The sequence below is a fragment of the Nyctereutes procyonoides genome, unplaced genomic scaffold, assembly GCF_905146905.1.
Source record: "Nyctereutes procyonoides isolate TBG_1078 unplaced genomic scaffold, NYPRO_anot_genome, whole genome shotgun sequence".
Lineage (NCBI taxonomy): Eukaryota > Metazoa > Chordata > Mammalia > Carnivora > Canidae > Nyctereutes > Nyctereutes procyonoides.
The window spans coordinates 49,525,940-49,545,525 of NW_026575020.1; the positions used below are offsets into that span (position 1 = coordinate 49,525,940).

The following is a 19,586-nucleotide window of genomic DNA, read 5'->3' on the forward strand; positions in this document are numbered from 1 at the left end:
TTACCTTCTCTGAGCCAGTTTCCTCACGTGCAAAACTGAGCTCACACTAGCATCTACTGCTTAGCGTGTTGGACGATCCTGAGATCCTGTAAGGGAGGCGCTGGGTGCGTCAGGCTCTCAGGAAAGAGCTGCAGGGCTGAGGATAGTAAAAGCAAAGGAGAAGGTAAAAGCATCTGAGACAAGAGGCTCGCTCGCCCTGGGGCTCACCTGGGCCAGGGAAAGCCCACCTCTTGGAAGCCCAGCCTCATAGAACAGGTCATTCTTCGGGGGCAGGGATCATGTTTGATTTTACAGCTTCTTCTCCTTCCCAGCGCCCTGCTCTGCACGGAGATGTGGGACCAGGGAGGGAGCATCGGCAAAAGTGTCCACAGGCCAGTTGATGGCTACCTGTTGCTTCTTTTGGTTTCCAGGAGACAATGGCCCGTGGGCTCAGAAGTGTGAGCTGGCAGGTAGCGTGGGTCCCTTCACTGGATTGTGGCAAACTCATCAAGGTAGGGGCTCAACTGGGGTTGGTGCATCCCACTGGGGATGCTGAGCCCAGGTGGGGCTGTGGGGTCTGTCTTGGGGAGGATCAACTCATACGCAGGCTTCTTGGCCATCATCATGATACTCAGACAAGTTGCTCACCAGCCACCAGCTCCCAGGGAAGGAATAAACTGAGAGATGAGAGTTTCTATTAAGCTTGGACCCACCCCTTTCTCTCCATCTATCTCCTACCGCCCCCGGGCTCCCTCAGGGCATGAACTCTGAGTCCAGGAACCTTCCAACAAATACACTTAACCTTGAACTTTATCCCACTGCCTTCACTCATCCTCCTTCTTTTCTTTTCTTTCCTTTTTATTTTTTTTCACTCATCCCTCCCTCCATCCAACCATGAATTCATTCCATTCATTTAGGAGACATTCAGGGCATAATACACAAGGTTTTGATATACATAATCCCTAAACCTTACAACGTTGGAAAGGAGGTAGTAACGCCTCTGTTTACAGATGAAGGAGAGCCTCAGAGACATGTGCTCGGGGACCTCACCTTCTAACACAGCTACTGCCCTGGGGACAATCTGGCAGAAAGGACCAAAGGCTTGGAACACAGGCCGGTGGATGCATCAGTTCTTCCGGATTAGCCAAGTGCAAATGCTGTATGTGAAAGGATGCTCATTGCAAGGTTTTTTAAATATTTTTTTAAGATTTTATTTATCTATTCATGAGAGACACACAGAGGCAGAGACATAGGCAAAGGGAGAAGCAGGTTCCCTGCGGGGAACCCAATGTGGGACTCAACCCCCAAACGCCGAGACCACGCAGTGAGCTGAAGGCAGATGCTCAACCTCTGAGCCGCCCAGGTGCCCCACATAGTTTTTAAACAAAACAAAACAAACAAACAAAAAAAAAAACCAAAGAGTTGGGCATTACCCAAGGATCCAGCAAGAGAGGAGTGCTTAAGGAAATGGTGACATGCACATTTAAGGAAATTCTAGGGAACTGCTGAAATGATGCATATTATTGACCTGGAAACATTTACCTTAAATACTTTTCAGTGAATAAAGCAGGTTACAGAGCGATATGTAAAGTATGATCTTATTCTATGAAAATAAGCATACCAATTCTCAGAAAAATCTTGAGAGAGGTATGGGCAGTTGATAAGACATGAGAGGTGGTTACCTTTGGGGAGGGGAAGGAGGATCTAAATGTGATTTTTTTTTTTCTCACAAAAACCTGGTCCTATTTGTGTCCTACAATATTAAAATAAATTTTTGGAAGGTGCTTATATCCAAGGGGTTCAGAGGTGGGCTTGGGGGGGATCACCCCCTCCCCGGGCTGGGCTTTCCCTACTGACCAGCTCCTGAGCTATGGCATTCACTGTCTCCAGGTCAGAGGACACAGACTGTTTTTCCTATTAGTCTGGCAGTTACCTAGAAAGTAGAACTTTTGTGTATCTCATGGTTGGGGACAAGAAGGAAGTGCTGATGCTTTTTTTTTTTTTTTGTCACCTTTAACCTGGTGTCTGTTCAGATCTCTTGAGAACTTCACAAGTGGGCGGCTGCCCTTGACTATAGCCAGGTGCTGTGCCTGGAGATTCCAGTTGGAGGTCAGGAGAACTGGGGGCCACCTCCCCCTGACCTGCTTGGTGACCAGGGGGCTTCATCGGTCAGGGTGTTGTGTCTCTCTATACATATTGATCTCTTTGACTAGTCCCATTCGGGAATGTTCTCTGGGGGTAGAGAGATACAGTGGGAGCTGGGAGTAGTTTTGCATTAGCTGATCCTCCTCTCCATACCTGGGATACCCTCAGACCAGGCTACTGGCCCTAATGCTCAGTTGGAACGCCTGAAGGAGCCTGGAATCGGAACTCTCCAGTGTAAAATTCCAGAAAGCTATGGAGACCTTGGATGGGGTCTCCATGTACCAGTAAGTGGCTCCTCTGTTCCCTAAGAAGGTGACCTCTGATCTCCTATCTAGACCAGCCTTATCTTCTTTCTCTCCCCTTTATGACAGTTTTGAAATCACGAATTAGGTTTTGTGATGGGGAGTGGGGTCCTGTTCTTTGAGGGGAGTACTTTGCCCTGTGAGAAACAGAATTATGAGGGGCGCCTGGGTGGCTCAGTCGGTTAAGAGTCTGGCTCTTGGTTTCCGCTCAGGCCATGATCTCAGGGTTGGGGGATGGAGCCCCACGTAAGGCTTGGTGCTCAGCATGGAGTCTGCTTGGGATTCTCTCTTTCCCCACCTGCCCCTCCCCCTGCCCTCTTTCAAATAAATAAATAAAATCTTTTAAAAAAACACACACACACAATTAGGGGCACCTGGTGGCTCAGTGGTTGAGCGTCTGCCTCTGGCTCAGGTTGTGATCCTGGGGTCCTGGGGTCAAGTCCCACATCTGGCTCCCCACAGGGAACCTACTTTCCCCTCTGCCTATGTCTCTGCCTCTCTCTCTGTGTCTCTCATGAATAAACAAATACAATCTTAAAAAAAAAAAACACCCCACAATTATGATGAGCTGGGCAGCCTCCACTTCTCCTTTCCTTGGTTTGACCTTCAGGCATTTGTTGAGCACCTACTCTGTGCCAGCAAGTAGGGATGCAAAGATCAACAAAGCCCCTGGCTTTATGACCGTCTAGAGCAGTGTTTCTCAGATTTTATTTTTTTTTAAGATTTTATTTATTTATTAGGGAGAGAGAGAGAGCACACACACATAAGCAGAGGGGGAGGGACAGACGGAGAAACAGACTTCTGATAAGCAGGAAGCCTGACTCCAGGCTTGATCCCAGGACCCTGAGATCATGACCTGAGCTGAAGGCAGACACTTAATCAGCTGAGCCACCCAGGTGTCCCTGTTTCTCAGATTTTATTTATTTATTTATTTATTTATTTATTTATTTAGTTAGTTAGTTAGTTAGTTAGTTAGTTAGTTGTTGTTGTTGTTGTTGTTTCTCAGATTTTAACGTGCAGACAGTCCTCTGGGGACCCTCTAGTTCAGACTCAGTAGTTCTGGGATAGCCATGAGCATGTTGAATTTCTAAGAGGCTCCTAGGTGACACTGAAATGTTTGGTCCGGGAATCACCCATAGAACCACCAAACTAGAATATCCACGTGGAAACCATATGAATCTAGAACTTTCAGATGGAGACCAGCAGTTACCAAGCTATGGCCTCGGATCTGGCAGTAGTAGCGCTACCTGAGAACTTGTTAGAAGTGCTAATTCTAGGGCCTCACCCCAGACCTGCTGAGTCACAAACTCTGGGGAGGGACCCTGGCAACCTGTGTTTTACCTTGTCCTTCAGGTGATTTTTGGTGCAGGTTAAAATCTGGGTGCCACCTGTCGAGAGCTACCCTGTCTCGTACACCTGGCGCCCTGGCCACGCTGCAAGGGCCCAGAAGCCACATATGGCTGGTGGCTACCATAGTGGACAGTGTGAACAGAGACCATTTCCATCACTGCAGGCAGTTCTGTTGGACTGTGCTGGGAGCCTCCACTTCAGCAGGAGATTGTAATATGGGTAAGGACTCCATGATAAAGAGGAGCACGAGCACATCTCATCCACATGAGAAAGACACAGGAAGGCTTCCCCGAGTGGTATGAGTTTTGAAGAATGAGTAGGCCACAGCTAGGGATGTGCAGGGGAGGGGGCCGTGAGCAGCCCGGGGAAGCGGCGGGAAGAGCACAGCACAGGAGCTGCCTAGTTGTGTGTGTGTCCAGAGCTCGTAGAAGTGGGTCATGTAGGGGGAGGCGAGGCCAGAGTGAGAGCCGGGGTTAGTGGTCAAGGGTCTTTTGTTTCAGACAGACCATTTAGGCCTTGATTCTAAAGAAACATGGATTTGTGGAGGAAACGTTTTATGAGTAAAGGCGACATTTTTCAATTTTTTATTTGAAGTGAGATTCTGGGACAGAAGATGGACCCTCTTAGTGTGTACAACTCACTGGCATTGAGCACATTCACTGCAGAGCCCCCAGACACCTCCCCGCCCCCAGAGAAAACCACATACCCCTAAACACTTGCCTCCCATCTCTCACTCTTCCTGGCCTCTTGGTCAATTTTAAGACATCCCTCTTAGGTTGGTGGGGCTGAGGGCAGAGAGAGGGACAAGGCTAGACCCGTTTCCACCAAGCCCTGGGTGATAAATGAGGACAGCAGGTGACTGAATCCCCAGCCAAATCCCTGCACTCAAAGAATGCCAGGGTAGGAGGACACCTCCGCGATCTTTGTTCCAACCACCCTGTTGGCCACACGAGGAAACTGAGGTGGAGCAGGGCGGAGGGCTTTCCGAGGCCAGCCATTGGCCAAGGGGGCCTTGTCTTCTGACCCCCACCAGCTCATAACCCAACCTACACCATGGCTGTAGTCACACCTTGTTCTACTCGGCTAACTGCTCAGCCGTCTGGAAAATCCCGTGTTGCTTCTTTGGACTTCACGGTTGTCAAGAAAAATGTCTTTGGCTCCCGTAACAGTGTGAATCTTTCTAAATCTGCAGGAGGCTGAGTGGAGAGGTGGAGGGAGCTCATGGCTTTGGAAGCCCCAATGGGGCTCCAATCTCAACCCCACTTACGAATCGGTGCCCACCGGGCCCCTCCCCTGGCCAACCCAGTTTCCTCCTTCTGTAAGGTAGGACTGTAGACCCCACTCGCTGGATGGATGGGAGCATCAGATGGGGTGCTGCCCACCATCATCAGATGGGGGCACCCAGCCTTGTGCGTGTCCTCTACTAACCCCCATGATTCTCCGTGTCTTCATTCCCAGCTGAGTCAACTGGTTGGTGTTAATTAAGCTAAACTGGTCAGTATTAGTGTCTAGCCCTACCGAAGGCTGCGGGCAACTTAAATAACATATGGATGACTTTCCGAGTGTTTGGAGCCTCAGTCTTGGAAACTTTGCTCTGAAGCTGGATTTCAGTCTTCTCATTTCATACTCTGGCGAATCTGGATCTTTTTACTTGGAACACATGTTTTACAATACGTGTACGTCGGGGGTCACCGCAGTGCCTTTGGCGCCAAGTCCGGTTCATTGTGGGATAGTCTGTTAACAGTCGTCGGGAAAGCCAAACCGGTTGGTATTACTGTCTGGCCCTCCCAGAAATAGCTAGTAGCATCTGAGGATGAAAAATGAATGAAGTATCTCCAGGAAACAGTCTGGCTTAACTATTTTTGAAAATATAACTTTTCCCCCTCTCAGCTGCTCTAGATGTTGCTTTACACGGAAACGGAAAATGGGATTTTTCACAGCTACAGCATGTGTGCATGTTTCATCTGATCCAGCAGAGCCAAACTATTCATATCGAATAAAATTATAATATTAATCACTTAAAAAAGAGAGAGAGAGAACACTCTTTCTCTAGGAGCGAGGCAGATACACCTGTGGCTTCCTGTGGTGCCAGTGGGGCAAGGAGCTGAGTTCTCAGTGGGGTGGGGGCCGGATGCCATGCTCTTCTTTTCTCAGGAAAGCCTGAAGGTGAATTTGGCCTAGGGGGTGAACACTTGCCCTTCCTCATTCTCCAAACCGGCTTCCTTTTGGGGCTCCCCCACAGCCCTCCTCCTCCTCCTCCTCCTCTCTGCTCAAAGCACCGCTTGGTGGGTGGGGGGCTCTGGAAAGTCAGGCTGAGCCTGCGTGGCAGGAGCTGTGTGCCAGGGCTCAGGTCACGGGAGGGAGGCTAGGGGTCCCTCTGGACCGCCTGCTCCTCCTCGTCCAGGTTCCTCTTCAGTGGGATGCCTTCACATCCTGCTGTAAGGGGCCCGGGTCTTGAGAGCAGATGAAAGGGAGAAGGCAGTCAGTGTTTTCGCAACGGAGTAGGACAAACAGTACCCAGAGCCCTGCTTCTTTCTTCCCGCAGCCAGCCCGCTACGTCAGGCCACGCGCTGCCTTCCCCTGTTCCCGGGGCCCCAGGCCCCCCCCCTCGTCTTCCCTTTCCTTTCCTGGCCAAGCCGCCTTGCTCAGCTGATGGGATGAGGCAGCGTCTCCTGGAGTCATCTCTGCACCCTGTGCAGGAGTGAGGATGCTCCTCTGGGCTTGGCCTGCACCCCTGCAGGGATGAAGAGAAACTGAACGCGGGTGGAGGGGGTGCTGGGCCCGAGCAGAGCAGAGCACCCCTGCTTTCTCCCAAAGAGGACCCGCGGGTGCCTGCCCCCTGCTGCCTCAGCGTGGCCCTGGCCCGGAGCAGCAGGCCCTCCCTTCCCCACTCCAGACCTATTTCCTACCCGGGACACAACCAGCAGCTTGTTTGCCCCCTAACCGACTGCTCCTCTGTCTGGAAAATCTTTCCTTGTTTTATTTGAAGAGCAGAACTGTTCCTTCCTCCCCCTTGGTGATGAGGAAACATTCTGTTGAATTTGGCATCCTCAGCTTCTAGGAGACCTTGGTTGTTTGTAATTTGATGCTATCAGGTTGTTGCGTAAGCTTTCCCACTGGGAAGCGGCTCCGCATCCTGGGCCTTCTGTTCCGCTTGGGGCAGGGGGTGGGGTGGAGAGAGGTCAGAGGTGGGGCTGGGTGAGGGAGGGCGAGAGCGGACAAGGGATGTTGGCTGTTGGCCCTGCTGGGGGGCAGGGCCAGCTGGTTGGGGGACCCAGTGGAAGTCAAATTGTGTCTCCTTCCTGGACGCTGGCCACCCGGCTTGGAATGTCCCCATCACCCCGCTCAAGGCCACCCCAGGCCAGCCAGAGTCCTCCATCCAAACAGAGGCCCGTCTGCCCTGTGTTTCTAGAAAACTAGTATGCTGCGGGTATCCTTGGCAAGGACACGTATTTATATTTAGAAACGAAGGCTGCTTCTTTAGAAGGTTAGAGAATGCACACTCCTCGGGACAGGCGTGTCCTACCCGAGTCACAAATACAAACGCCAGGCAGGTAATGTGGACGAGCAAATGTTTGTTTTCCTAAGTGGTGGGCAGCACGTTAGGGGTTCAGTAGACTGCAGAGAGGGCCCCGTCTAACGACATTCAGAATTAGTTCAGAAAATCCCGTTCGTGCCAAACCCGACTGTCAGAGGGCTGAATTCAGCGTGTGAGCTGCCAGCTTGCAACTTCTGCTGTTTACCCTCCGTAGGTTGTTTCGTTTTTGTTTGTTTGTTTGTTTGTTGAGCTTCTTTGGACGGCGTCTGTCAGGCACTTCCTGCAGGCGCTGTGCAGGGGGACCTTGCTTTGGAGCTTGATACACATGATCTTCTGTGGCTTTGCCCACCTCCGCCTCCGTGAGATAGGCACAATCATCTTTTCCCCTTCAGAGCTGAGGGAGGGTAAGAATCCTGCCCAAGGCCACATGTCGAGAATGGCCCTGGATGTAGAACTCAGGCCTGCTGGACTCCAGAGGCATCCTCCCTCCCATCTTGCTAATATTCCCCAAACTCTGCTCCTCAGGCCACTGGCATCGGAATCAGCTGGCATCAGAACCCCACTCTAGGCTTATTAAGTCAGAATCGCTTGGGGGGGGGGGTGATCTTCTGGTGGTTCTCTTGTATTGAGCAAGCCCCCTTCTTTAGCTGGGCTGCCCTTGTGACTCAGTGACGTCGAGTAGGCCGCGAGGGGAAAGACCTCCACTTCCAGGCGCGGGCGGTGGCGGGGAGTCGTGCTCGGCCTCCCCGTCTGCCCTGCATCACGGAATGCCACTTCACTTCCGCAGCCAGGGGAGGACAAGTAAGCAAATTCATGAATCATGGTTCTGTTTATGTTTTGGTTGCTGAGGCTAAATATTTATGGCTTTAAGTAAGAGGTTCTGCCTTAATGAGAGTCATAACTAACCACGAGCGCACTAAAATGTGTTCTCACGACCATAAGACGTGCATTTCTCCAAAGAGAGCCAGATGTAACGGGCACTTTGAATGGGCTGGTGCCACTGATCAAAGTCTGAAGGTTTATCTAAACTGGCCAATAGCTTTTGAAATCCAAAAGTGCACACGAGTTCGATTGATGGGCTTTGCTATTAAGTTTACTGAGAGTAACAGGCTTACATTTATGATCCTATGGCATAAAGGTGTAAAGGTGTGGGCAATATGAAACACACGCTTAAAAAGCGGGTAAGCCACATTTAATTTTTTTTTTTAAGATTTTATTTAGTTATTCATGAGAGACAGAGAGAGAGAGAGGCAGAGACACAGGCAGAGGGAGAAGCAAGCTCCTCGCAGGGAACCCGATGTGGGACTTGACCCCGGAACCCCGGGGATCACGACCTGAGCCAAAGGCAGATGCTCAACCGCTGAGCCCCGCAGGCGTCCCAAGCCACCTTTGATTTTGAAACGCACTGTGTCCACTTCCTGATTTTGCCCCTTGCTCTTGTCCTAGATGGGCGCTCTCCCATCTTCAGATATTAACTATTTTTAGATATTTACCTTTAGAAGATAGCAATGTCCAGGTACCATCCCAGGCAAATGAACTCAAAATTTCTGGGAAAGGAAACTTGGCCTGGGTATTTTTTAAAAGCTCCCCTAGTCGGGGAGGGTGGGGGGGTGGGAGCACTTAATGGGATGAGCACTGGGTGTTATGCTATATGTTGGCAAATTGAACTCCAATTAAAAAAACTTTTTTTAAAGTAAATAAAAAATTCAGCATTTTTAAATGAAAAAAAAAAAGCTCCCCTTGTCATCCTAATATACATTCAGGGATGGGTGGGAGCCACTGTGCTAGAAGCTTTGATGGGTCAGGGGCTGGCTATGTAGTTAGACTTGGATTCAAATCCTGGTCCTGGCGTTTGCTAGCTGTGTGACCTTTGACAAATTGGTTAATCTCTCTGAGCCTCAGTGTCTTCGTCTCAAAAATGGGGATAATAGTGCCTAGTTTGCAAGGTTGTCAGTAGGATTAAATGGGATTATGCAGGGAAGCACTTAGCGTCATGCTTCGAGGTCCGTTAACTTGGTGCATAGGGAAGGCTCAACAAATACGAGATATTGTGGTTACTGTGGTTATTACATTTAGCTCAGAATGAGTTTCCTTTCGTATCATTGCAGAGTATTGGGGGGCAGGGGCTCAGCCTTAGCTGTGCAGATAAACTGAAGGAAACACTGTTAGATGTTTCTGAAATTCAGACTCCACAACTCTGGGCACCCCACAGAGGATGCCAGTGGGATCTTTTTAAGTTTGTCCACTATGCAGTCAGCCAATGAGATACTGGGATTTAGAGCAAGACAATTCCATGCTAAGGGGGATTTAAGAAAAAAAATTTAAATTTGCAATTAACACACCATGTTATGTTAGTCTCAGGTGTACAATGTAATAATTCAACAAGGGAGATTTACTTTTTTTTAAAAGGATTTTATTTATTCATGAGAGACACACACAGAGAGAGAGGCAGAGACACCGGCAGAGCGAGAAGCAGGCTCCATGCGGGGAGCCCAATGCAGGACTCGATCCCAGGACCCCCAGGATCACGGCCTGAGCCGAAGGCAGACGCTCAACCACTGAGCCACCCAGGCATCCCAGGGGAATCTATTTTTTATAATTGCTTACTCATTCTCTGGACTCCTTTAAGATAAATTCTGCTACAGTAGGAAGTCTGTGGGCCTGGCTGGAATATGTAATTGTGTCTTTCTGTTAAAGCCAGAAGCCAGGGTGCAGCCGGCGCTGGCTGGCCGGTCTTGACGACACAGAGTGGGGATCGCTCCTCAAGTGGTCATACTGGGGGGCTTCTCCCAGCCATCCTCTTCCTCCTGGCTCCAGAACCTCTCCATGTGGGCTGTCCACTGCACTGACACACATACTTTTTATAACTGGCTGGATTCCTTCGAATCCCTCCAGCTTTCCCCCCGCTGCTGAAATAAGGCAAACGTAATGAACAATTTTTTTCTCTGAGAACCAAATTAGGAGGATCGGTTGCCTGAAAAAGAGCCACACAAAAGGTGGTGGGGGACAAGCAGAGCCCCTCGTGGTGAAGATCAACCAGCAAATGTATTAATGGGGAGCTAGTGTGTTCTTCTGGAAACATGCTGGGGGCAGAGACCAAGCCTGGTACCCATGCCCACCGCCGGGCAGGCCCTCGGCTCCTGCCTTCCCGTTGGCTGTTGGAATTCTGGGCTTGCCTCTCAGCACTGGGGGCTTCACTGGTCCTCAGCATCTGGCCTCAAAGACTAAGCCAATCTGTTTGAATTTTGTGCAGCGCCGATATGCAAAGAAACAGGCTCCATGCTTTCACCCACCTGTCCCCCCAGGCTTCCATACAGATGTCCCTCCCCGGGAGGGGAATTATCTGCAGAGCTCCAGCACGTGCAGTTGGGATGCTTCCTCTCTGCTCTTTGGCCTTGAGCTGCAGCTTGAGTTATGCATTCCAAGGCCACGTGGGAGTGCATTTCAGGCTTGCCGCAGCTCTGGATTCTGTTCCATGTGCGTGAAAAATTGAGAGTGGGCTCCAAACGCATTTCTGGGAGGTGTGGCTTTCGACAAACGAGCAAAGAGCTTCCCGCTTTGCTTGCCGAACTCCACTTGGTTTTGAGAGTCCCACACCCCTGAGCATAAACAGTCCATAGATGTGAGTTGTTTTATGTTTTGTTTCTTACTTCAACACTTGGGGGACTCCAAAGCTGGTTAGGAGAAAATCCCAAGAATGCTGAGCATTTCCGGTGGGACGTGCTGGGCCAGGGACATTAGAGGTTCTGTTTGCTGCAGTGTGAGTGCAGAGCGACAGACGCCTTGGTCTCGTAGCCCCCTCCTGCCCATCATCGCCGCTTTCATAGCCATGCCAGCCAAACATGGGGAGGTTGCATGACCACGATATGTGTGCGCCACATACAGCGTCTGCCTTGGAAGGGCTTTCTACACGCTAACTTTGTGGAATCCTTGGCTCAGTGGGATGAGGGTGGGGTGTGTGTGGGAGTGGTGGGATGGTCACGGCTAATTCAACGCTACATGAATTCAGGATGTTTCCATAAAACATGACCTCATCTCTTCCAGCCCGCTGGTCATCGTTAGACTGGTGGTCACTTTTGAGTAGTGGTTATGAAAATAATTCCTTTTAATTACCAAAGTGGAAATTCATAGATTGCACATAGATTGTTCTTACCCCACCCACCCACCCCCAAGCCCCCCAAGAGGCAAGAGGTCGGAGCTATTACTAATGCTGTCTCTACAACATGAGAACAACTCATTAAGTCAAAGAAAAACAAAGCGAAGCGAAGCAAACAGAAATACAACAATAAAATCCATGCCAGGTCAGTTGTTGGGCGTTGAACAGATCAAATAGCTGGGGGAGTTTCTGCCTTTCTGTCTTTTCAAATAATTGTATATATGTATGTGTATATATATATATATATATATATATATATATATATATATATATATTTTTAGCCTAAACAGTCACATGAGCAGTAGGAAGACAAAGTCATTTTTTTTAAAGGTTTTATTTATTTATTCATGATAGAGAGAGAGGCAGAGGGACAGAGACACAGGCAGAGGGAGAAGCAGGCCCCATGCAGGGAGCCTGATGCGGGACTCAATCCCGGGACTCCAGGATCATGCCCTGGGCCAAAGGCAGGTGCTAAACCTCTGAGCCACCCAGGGATCCCGACAAAGTCATTTTTATTCAACATATTTGTTAAATACCTACCATTCCTGGTTGTAGGAGACTGATGGAGTCTCCTGGTGTGGAGATGACACCATCAGCGAGTCAATGAACAAACATCAGACAATTAAAAGTGTTAAAAGTGTCATGAAGAAAATAAAGTGACCTGGATCCACAGAGAGTGACAGCAGCACCTGTTTATATATGTTGAATCCAGGAAAATAAAAGCACAGAATGCAAGATGTTAGCTAGAGGCGTAAAAATAGCTGGTTACTAAAGAAGTCATCCGTTGGTTGGAGGGATCGGAAGCTCTCAGGGTGCCTTTACAAGAGGCCCGTGGTGCTAGAGACCTGACTGCATGTGTCCTGTCGCAGGGGGCAGTCCAGCCAAACAGACCACCTGGGAAGGAGGCCACCGCGTCCCGGCTCTGGCTTACTGGCCTGGGAGAGTTCCCGTCAATGTCACCAGCACTGCCCTGTTAAGGTACGAGACCCAAACTATCTTGAAATGTTGGGATTCAGAGCAAGGAAATCATGAATCGATGCTCTAATGGCCAAAAACCCCAAGAAGAGAGACCCCCTTCGGCCACCTGCCCTGGCCAGGTGTTCCCAGGTACCTGTGCTACTTACAGCAAGAGTGGCTCTTTCCCAGCCATCCTCTGGGGGTCATGTTGGAGTGAAGAGGGGCCTGGGTGGGTTTCATGGCCTCGACGTGGAGACAGGACAGTGTCTGCTGATGCTGCGGTGGCAGAGAAGTTAGCAGCAGCATCTCCCCTTTTGGTCTGGGCTCAGCTGACGGGAGAGAATAGACCATAGAAGCCATAAATATTCCATCCTCGGGGGTGAGGGCAGGTGGCCTCAGGATGCCTGTGTGAAGCCAGCTTATCACCAGCAATCACATGGTCCCAATAAAGGAATCTAGGTGTCCCCCTGCCCTGGAGGGGAGGGAGAGGAGGTGGCCCGAACGGGCTGACCAGGAAAGAATGAACCCTAGGTGAGGACATGCCTACCTGTGGCCTTGAAGGCTCCCTTTCAGTGAGGTGAGCTGATGGGCTGCTCCCTTTACTAGAAGGATGGCTCTAAAATGTGATAATATCCCACCCCCGACTCTTATCTTGTTATTTTAAGGCAGATCCAGGAGGCCATCTCCTCGGCACAGCACGCGGTGTGGTGTGCCATTCTGAGGGCACTTGCATGCAGCTCTCTGTATGACCCAGTCTTACGATGGGAACTTGTCACTCACTCCGTTGGGGACTTCCTCTCTGTGGTTCTGCTCTTGTACTCACTGACAAGGGGGACTGGGTGCTACTCTTGTGCTCAGAGCTTTTGGGCTGGTTAGAGACGAATGTATTAGTTCCACAGGCTCTCTCATTAGCCGAATGAGTTGTGGCCTAAAGAACACAGCCTCACAGAGGAAAACAAGCCTCCTGGGCTCCTTCCAGCATCCCCAGACCTGGTGGGGAGCAGGGAGGAAGACTGGAGCCCAGGCAAAGGTAAACAGCTCTGATGGCCAGAGGGGGTGGGTAGGCACTGTCCCTGGCAGCCCGGGGTGGGGGGGGGTACGGGGGCAGGCCCCAGGGCTCGGGTCAGCCCTGCCCAATACAGTCAAGAGGGGGCAGCGTGTTGTCAGGGGGGTGCCAGCAGGTGTGACAACAACAGCGTGGGCTGGAGTCCGTGATGTCAGGCTGGCCGGGAAGACGGCCAGAAGGGCTGCTTTTTATGGGGCTGACTTGGTGCAGTCGGGCCAAGTGTTCACAGGCTGGGCCGCACATGCACAAATAACTGGGCAATCTCTCAAGTTCCAGCCCCAAAAACCGAGCGCGTGCTTCTCATCTGAGAAGGCTGTTTGCACCCACAGTCGGCCGTCGCAGCAGCAGTGCAATAACATTGCTCCGTTAATGATTTAAGGCCTCCGAGGGGGCACCTATCTTAGGGGACATAGCCAGGTGGCTGAAAGAAGGTGAGTCTTGGTACAAGATAACGTTTGCTTGAGGGCCCCTGGAGTTTCGCCAGGACAATACCAATGTCACCCCATCAGCTCCCCGTAACATGGTTTTTTTTTTTTTTTTTTTTTTTGGCGTGAAAGTAGACTCAACTGTAGCAGGAAAGTTTGTGTCCATAGAATTCACCTCCTCGCTGTTGCCCCACGTGACTCGATCCACGTAAAGCAAGCTGGGGTGGAGTGTCCTTACTGCCAGGACAGGCCACTGTGTCTCTGCTGCTCTTTTCCGTGACTCCTGCAGGCTCAGCTCTAAGGAGGATAGCCTCATGATCCGTTTTTAATAAACCGAGGAGACTGCTTCATGTCCTTGGGAGCCCAGCCAGGCTCTCCCACCCAGGGTGCTTATCACCTTTGCCAGCACTTTATTCCTCGGATGGATATGGATCTTCTTCTAGAACAGAGATAACTCCCCTGAGCCATTCAGAGCTAAGGCCAGAGTCCCTTACACCTCAATTCTGGTGCCCCTGAGAAGTCACGGGAAGAGAGTAGACAGCTTGATATAGATACTCACGTGAATACACAAACGTAACAAGTGTGTTGGGGAGAGGGGGATAGCAAGGGAAGAGGGATCCACACTGACTCCATTGGTTCCCTTTTAGATAGAGATGCTCCCTGTTAATGAAAGCTCCACCGCACACCCATGTCATGTAGCGAGGTCAAAGAAAGGCCTCGCCGTCTCCTGGCCCCCAAGCCCAGTGACACAATCACAGAGTGAGGGAAATTCATTCATTCATTCACCAAATTTTTATTGTTGTGTCCAGCTGTGGGGCAGGCATTGCTCTGGGGACCGGGGATGGAGTAGTGAGCAGATGGGACAAAGTTCCTGACAAAGGTGAGGAGCTAACCTGCCCCCAGGAGAGCAGGGCTTTGGTTTCACACGTCAAAAGGGGCCGGTGGTTTGAACCTCAGACTCTAATGCGGGACAGCTCAGCCTTGGCACTGTTGACCTTTTGGGCTGGCGCATCCTGTTTGGAGGCTTCTCCTGCACACACACCGTAGGATGTTGAGTAGCCTCTACCCACTTGTTGCCAATGGCAACCCCCCCGCCCCGCCCAAGTCGTGACAACCAGTGTCTCCAGGCAGCACCAGATGTGCCCTGGGAGGGCAGACTCGTGCTCGTGGAGAACCATAGTCTGTGATCTCTCATCGCCATATGCAAAGAGGTGAAGATTGTGCCCTGCGTCTCGGAGCCGGGAGACTGCCATCTGTGTTCAGAACAGAGAATCCCAGATTCCGGGGACAAATACAAGGTGACCGGATCTCTAAAGGTTCCGCTTAGCCAGGAGAGCACACAGTCCCCTGGGCTGCCTCGTGGCTCTCTCCAGATACCTGCAGCGCTGTCAGTTGTGTGGAAGGGTGACTCGCCTGCCTCTGTACTGTCCCCAGGCCCAGGCCCAGAAGTCCATGTTAACATCAGTGTCCTGTGGTTTAGGTGTCACCATGAGAGCAAGGTCTAGCCACATATCTCCTTTCAGGGTCCCCCACTCTTTCCTGTGGACAGTGGGCAGGGGAGCGGGAGAGGGGGAGGGGTCTCACACCCACCCCTGCTCCTAGCTGTGCTCTGCTACGTAACCCGTGTGTGTGCTCTGTGCTGGGAGGGGGGGTGCTCCTGACACTCTGGGACCCCCATGTTCCCTGGAAACAGTGCAGTGGGGGTTCTGCTGGGCTCTAAGAGGAACCCGAGGTGGGGGTCTGGGGGCAGCTGCAGCCTCTCAACCGCTCGCAGAGGGGCTTAGGCCAGGAAGGGGTGCATACCTGCTTTTCCCAGGGCTCCCGAGAGGGAAATCCGACAGGAAGAGACTAACAACTAAATGGGGAGCTGCTCCCACGTCCTAGGGACAGTTCTCACCGTCCCGCGACCTGGAGGAAGTACTGTTGTCTCCTCCCTCTGTGTTCAGGCCCACGCACCCTCAGTCCTTCCCCTGGCAACCCCCTTGTCCTTCCCACTTCCCGTCTTCAGATCACACCGCCTTTTCCCAGATATAACCTCCCCAGCTTCTAGGAAACACCTCCCTTCCCAGCCCTTCCCTCTGCCCTGGGATGCTCTCCCCCTAGGACAGCCCAGCACGGCCTGTCCCCAGTTCCCATCCACACATGGCCTCTGCTGCTGGTCAGCCCCAGCGAGCTCCTGGCGGGACCCTCGGACCCTCCGGCATCCTCCTCCTGGTCGGTCGCCTGCTCTCTACGCCCAGGTTCCTATGGCAACACCTTGGATAGGAACACAAACATGCACACTTCCTCCGAACAACTTTCAGTGCCCTGGGCTGGCTGAAGCCATATGAAGAAAGAAAGAAACGCTTTTTATATGGGCAGCGGAACCTGCAAAGGCGGCCCCCTGCCCACTCTGATGTGTCACTGTGCAGAGAAAACTCGGGCCCAGGGGGGTTTCATCCCTCCAGAAGCCAGGGCTGACTTGTCCCTTAGGCAGGGGAGGGTCAGAGCCAGGCCCATGAAATTTTTAGGGATACAGATTTTTAATTTCTTCTAAAATCAGAAGGAGAAAAAAAACACCCAACTTTTATGTTGGAGAAAATGGTTTAATATCTACTATTTCTATGTGCGTCTTTCAGTCAACACAGTTGTGAAATATGATTTTACATATTTTGTGTGGAAGTAGCAGCCCACAAAGATCCCACGAAAGTCAGAATGTGGCCCTGCCCAAAGCCTCCATCCCAAGTGGCATCAGCCACAGAAACTTGAAAATGTAGGTTCTAGGTTTTTTGTGTCTCTTTCTCGAAGCTTTCGACGACTCCCAGGACCAGTTTCTTGGGTGGGTTTTGAGGTTTGGAGCAGCTGGGCTCCCTTCGGTGGCTTCTGTAGGACACCGGTTTCCTCTAAACTCACGCCTAGGCTGGGGGCCCAGCTCTGGGATGGGGGCGCCCACCTCTGGGCTGGCACTGGGACTGTAGTGTGCCCAGGAGGCCCTCCCTCTTCCAAGGCTAACCTCGGGGGCTTGGCTTCCTCCGAGACAGAAGGAAAGCCTTGGTGGTAGCTTGGGCTTGGCGATCAATGCTGGACTGGCGAGTCGGGTCGTCGGAGATGTTTGAAGACTCTCGTGGGCCGAGGTTTTCTTTGTCCTCTGGGAGGAAAAGGTACCTCTGAGGATCCTGAGCAGTTCTGAGATGCTAGGGTCCCACAAACAGTAGACTTCGGGCTTTATTCCATTAGGATGTGAAACCTCATGACACTGGGGGAGAAAAATATAAGATAGAAAGAGAAAGTATGCCGTACATTCCGATCTAACACAGATCCTGTTTTTCTTGCTCGCTGTTGTGACCCAGCCTCTCTTAGGGGTGCTATCTAGAGAAAGCTAGAGCCAAGGGGCCCCAGCCGTGTGGCCTTCTCGGACTGTGCTGCAGTGCTCAGCGCTGCCCAGTTTGTCCCCGGATCCTTGGACCCTGGACGGGTTTCTGGACTGTGCCGGACTCCATTAGTGCTTACTCGGCACTCCTTGACTTTGCCCGTGTGAGATGCCAGCTCCTGGAACACGTATCTCGAGAGATAAGCCACCAGCTGGGTGGACCGTGAAAGTTGAAGGCAACCCAGAAACAGTCTGTGCCATGGTCCAGGGAGAGGTTCTGTCCAGGGCTGTAGGCAGAGCCACATGGTGGGTAGAAGCTCAGTCCTTTCCCCAGCCCCTCTTGCTGGACAGAGAACCCCTCCCTGAACTTCAGGGTGGTGGCAGTGGGAGGTGCGGCCCCTGAGGCCTCCCTAAAAGTGTGCCCGAAGTGTGGCTCTGTGCCCAGCCTCAGGCCAACGGGGCCTCTCTCCCGGGGGAGTGCCCCTCGCCCTGGCCCTGCCTTCCTGACTGCATCACATCCCACTGACTCAGTTGGCCTGGCCTGTGGATATAAACAGCTTTGTTGAAAGGACAGTCCATTTGTTTATGCTGGAGAGTTTTTTTTCCTGACAAAGCACAGCAGGCTGGCAGGAGATGTGCCCTAGAAGAGAGTAAAATTGTACCACATGACTTTAAAAAAATCACATTAACAAAATTCACCAAGATGGTAACAGTGGCAACCTTCGGGTAATGCACCCGTCGTGCATTGTTCTCTCTTTTATATTTCTGGATGTTCTATTTTTTTTTTCACATAAACATTTGCTATTTTGTAATGAGGAAAAAGTAACTGAAATAAAGGGGTGGAATGTGTCACATACTATGGCATTTTAAACAAAGACTAAATATTTGTGATCCAGAGACCCGGGGAAGGAATAATGAAGTGTACATTCTCCAGCAGGTACCTGTCACACAGTGTCCCCTCTCATCTAGTGGCTGCGGCCTACCTGGTGACAGGTGGAACCCCTTTGTTCTTAGGTAGGTCCATAGGGGTGCTTTTGTGAATAATTATTTTTTTAAAAATATTTTATTTGAGAGAGAGATGGAGAGCACAAGTGGGAGGAGGGGCAGAAAGAGAGGGAGAAGCAGACTCTGTGCTAAGCAGAGTGTCCAACACAGGGCTCGATCCCAGGACCCTGGGATCATGACCCGAGTTAAAGGGAGATGCTCAACCATTTGAACCACCCAGGCACCGCTCTTGTGAATAATCATAACACAAACACCCAATGAGCCCTTCCAGAGTGCCAGGTCTTCTTCTCTATGCCTTATCTGTGTGCCTCGTCCACACAGTACTCTCTGAAGTGGGCACTATCATCATGCCCATTTTAGAAAATAGAAAATGAAGGCATTAAGAAGCCAGATAGATACAACCCTGGGATTGGAGTCCAGGTAACTCTCAGCCACCGGGCCTGGGTGGGAAACCACTGTGCCATTCTGCTTCTTCCAGAAGAAGAAGGAATACAGGTGGAACCCAAAGAAAGGACAGGCAGGCAGAGGAGGGGGCCATATGGGAGGATGTGGATGCTCAGTCTGGGCTTGTTTGGGTGGGCCTTGACCATAGCATGGCCAGGGAGAGAGTCTGGGAATAGCCGGGGTCAACGCTGTCTTGTTCTTTCTGTAGTGTGCTGGACATCTTCCCCACCGTGATAGCTCTGGCTGGGGCCAGCCTGCCCCAGGACCGACACTTTGATGGTTTGGATGCCTCCGAGGTGCTCTTTGGCTGGTCGCAGACTGGGCACAGGGTAAGTGAAGGGGGTGTGCGCCCTTCTCAGGCTCTTCAGGAGATTGGCCAGCTGCCTCTCATCCGGGGCTGCCTTTGTGCAAAGAGAACCATCCTTGGACGCTACATGGAGGTGGCTGCTCCAGACCTAGTTTGAGAAAGCCTGATAGATGGCTCCTTTGAGACGAACCTCTCTTTCTACCCCACCCCTTTCTCCTATGATCAATCCGGTTTGCCAATCCAGACTTAATTTAACACCTTGGCTTAGAGCGGGTGTATGGGGGTGCTTATTCCCCATAACATATGATTTGTTTTCACAGTTACTGAATGTTCTGAGACATCGTAGGCACCTGGCATATTTTTGTTGGATGAGATGGCTGAGTAGTGTGAGTGACTTGTGTATCGTGGGGCTCCCTGACTAGAATGGAACTTTCCCGAAAGCAGGGATTTCACTGAGAATTCCCTGTGCGCCTCACAGTGCCTGGCACCCACGGGCATGCAATCAATACGGATCTGATGAATAAATGAATGAACAGACACATGAATGAAACAGCTCTTGGACG

The 19,586-nt window shown here is 51.2% G+C and overlaps 1 protein-coding gene across 3 annotated transcripts in view; it reads left to right on the forward strand.

The window, feature by feature from the left end:
* The window catches only part of ARSG (arylsulfatase G), a 108,296-nt gene that overhangs the window by 80,411 nt on the left and 8,299 nt on the right, over positions 1 to 19,586 (forward strand). For all 3 annotated transcript variants that reach the window (XM_055332819.1, XM_055332836.1, XM_055332829.1), the window contains exons 8-10: positions 411 to 491; positions 12,340 to 12,448; positions 18,925 to 19,045. In XM_055332819.1, coding sequence (XP_055188794.1) covers positions 411 to 491; positions 12,340 to 12,448; positions 18,925 to 19,045 — 311 coding nt within the window. The remainder of the gene's footprint in view (positions 1 to 410; positions 492 to 12,339; positions 12,449 to 18,924; positions 19,046 to 19,586) is intronic.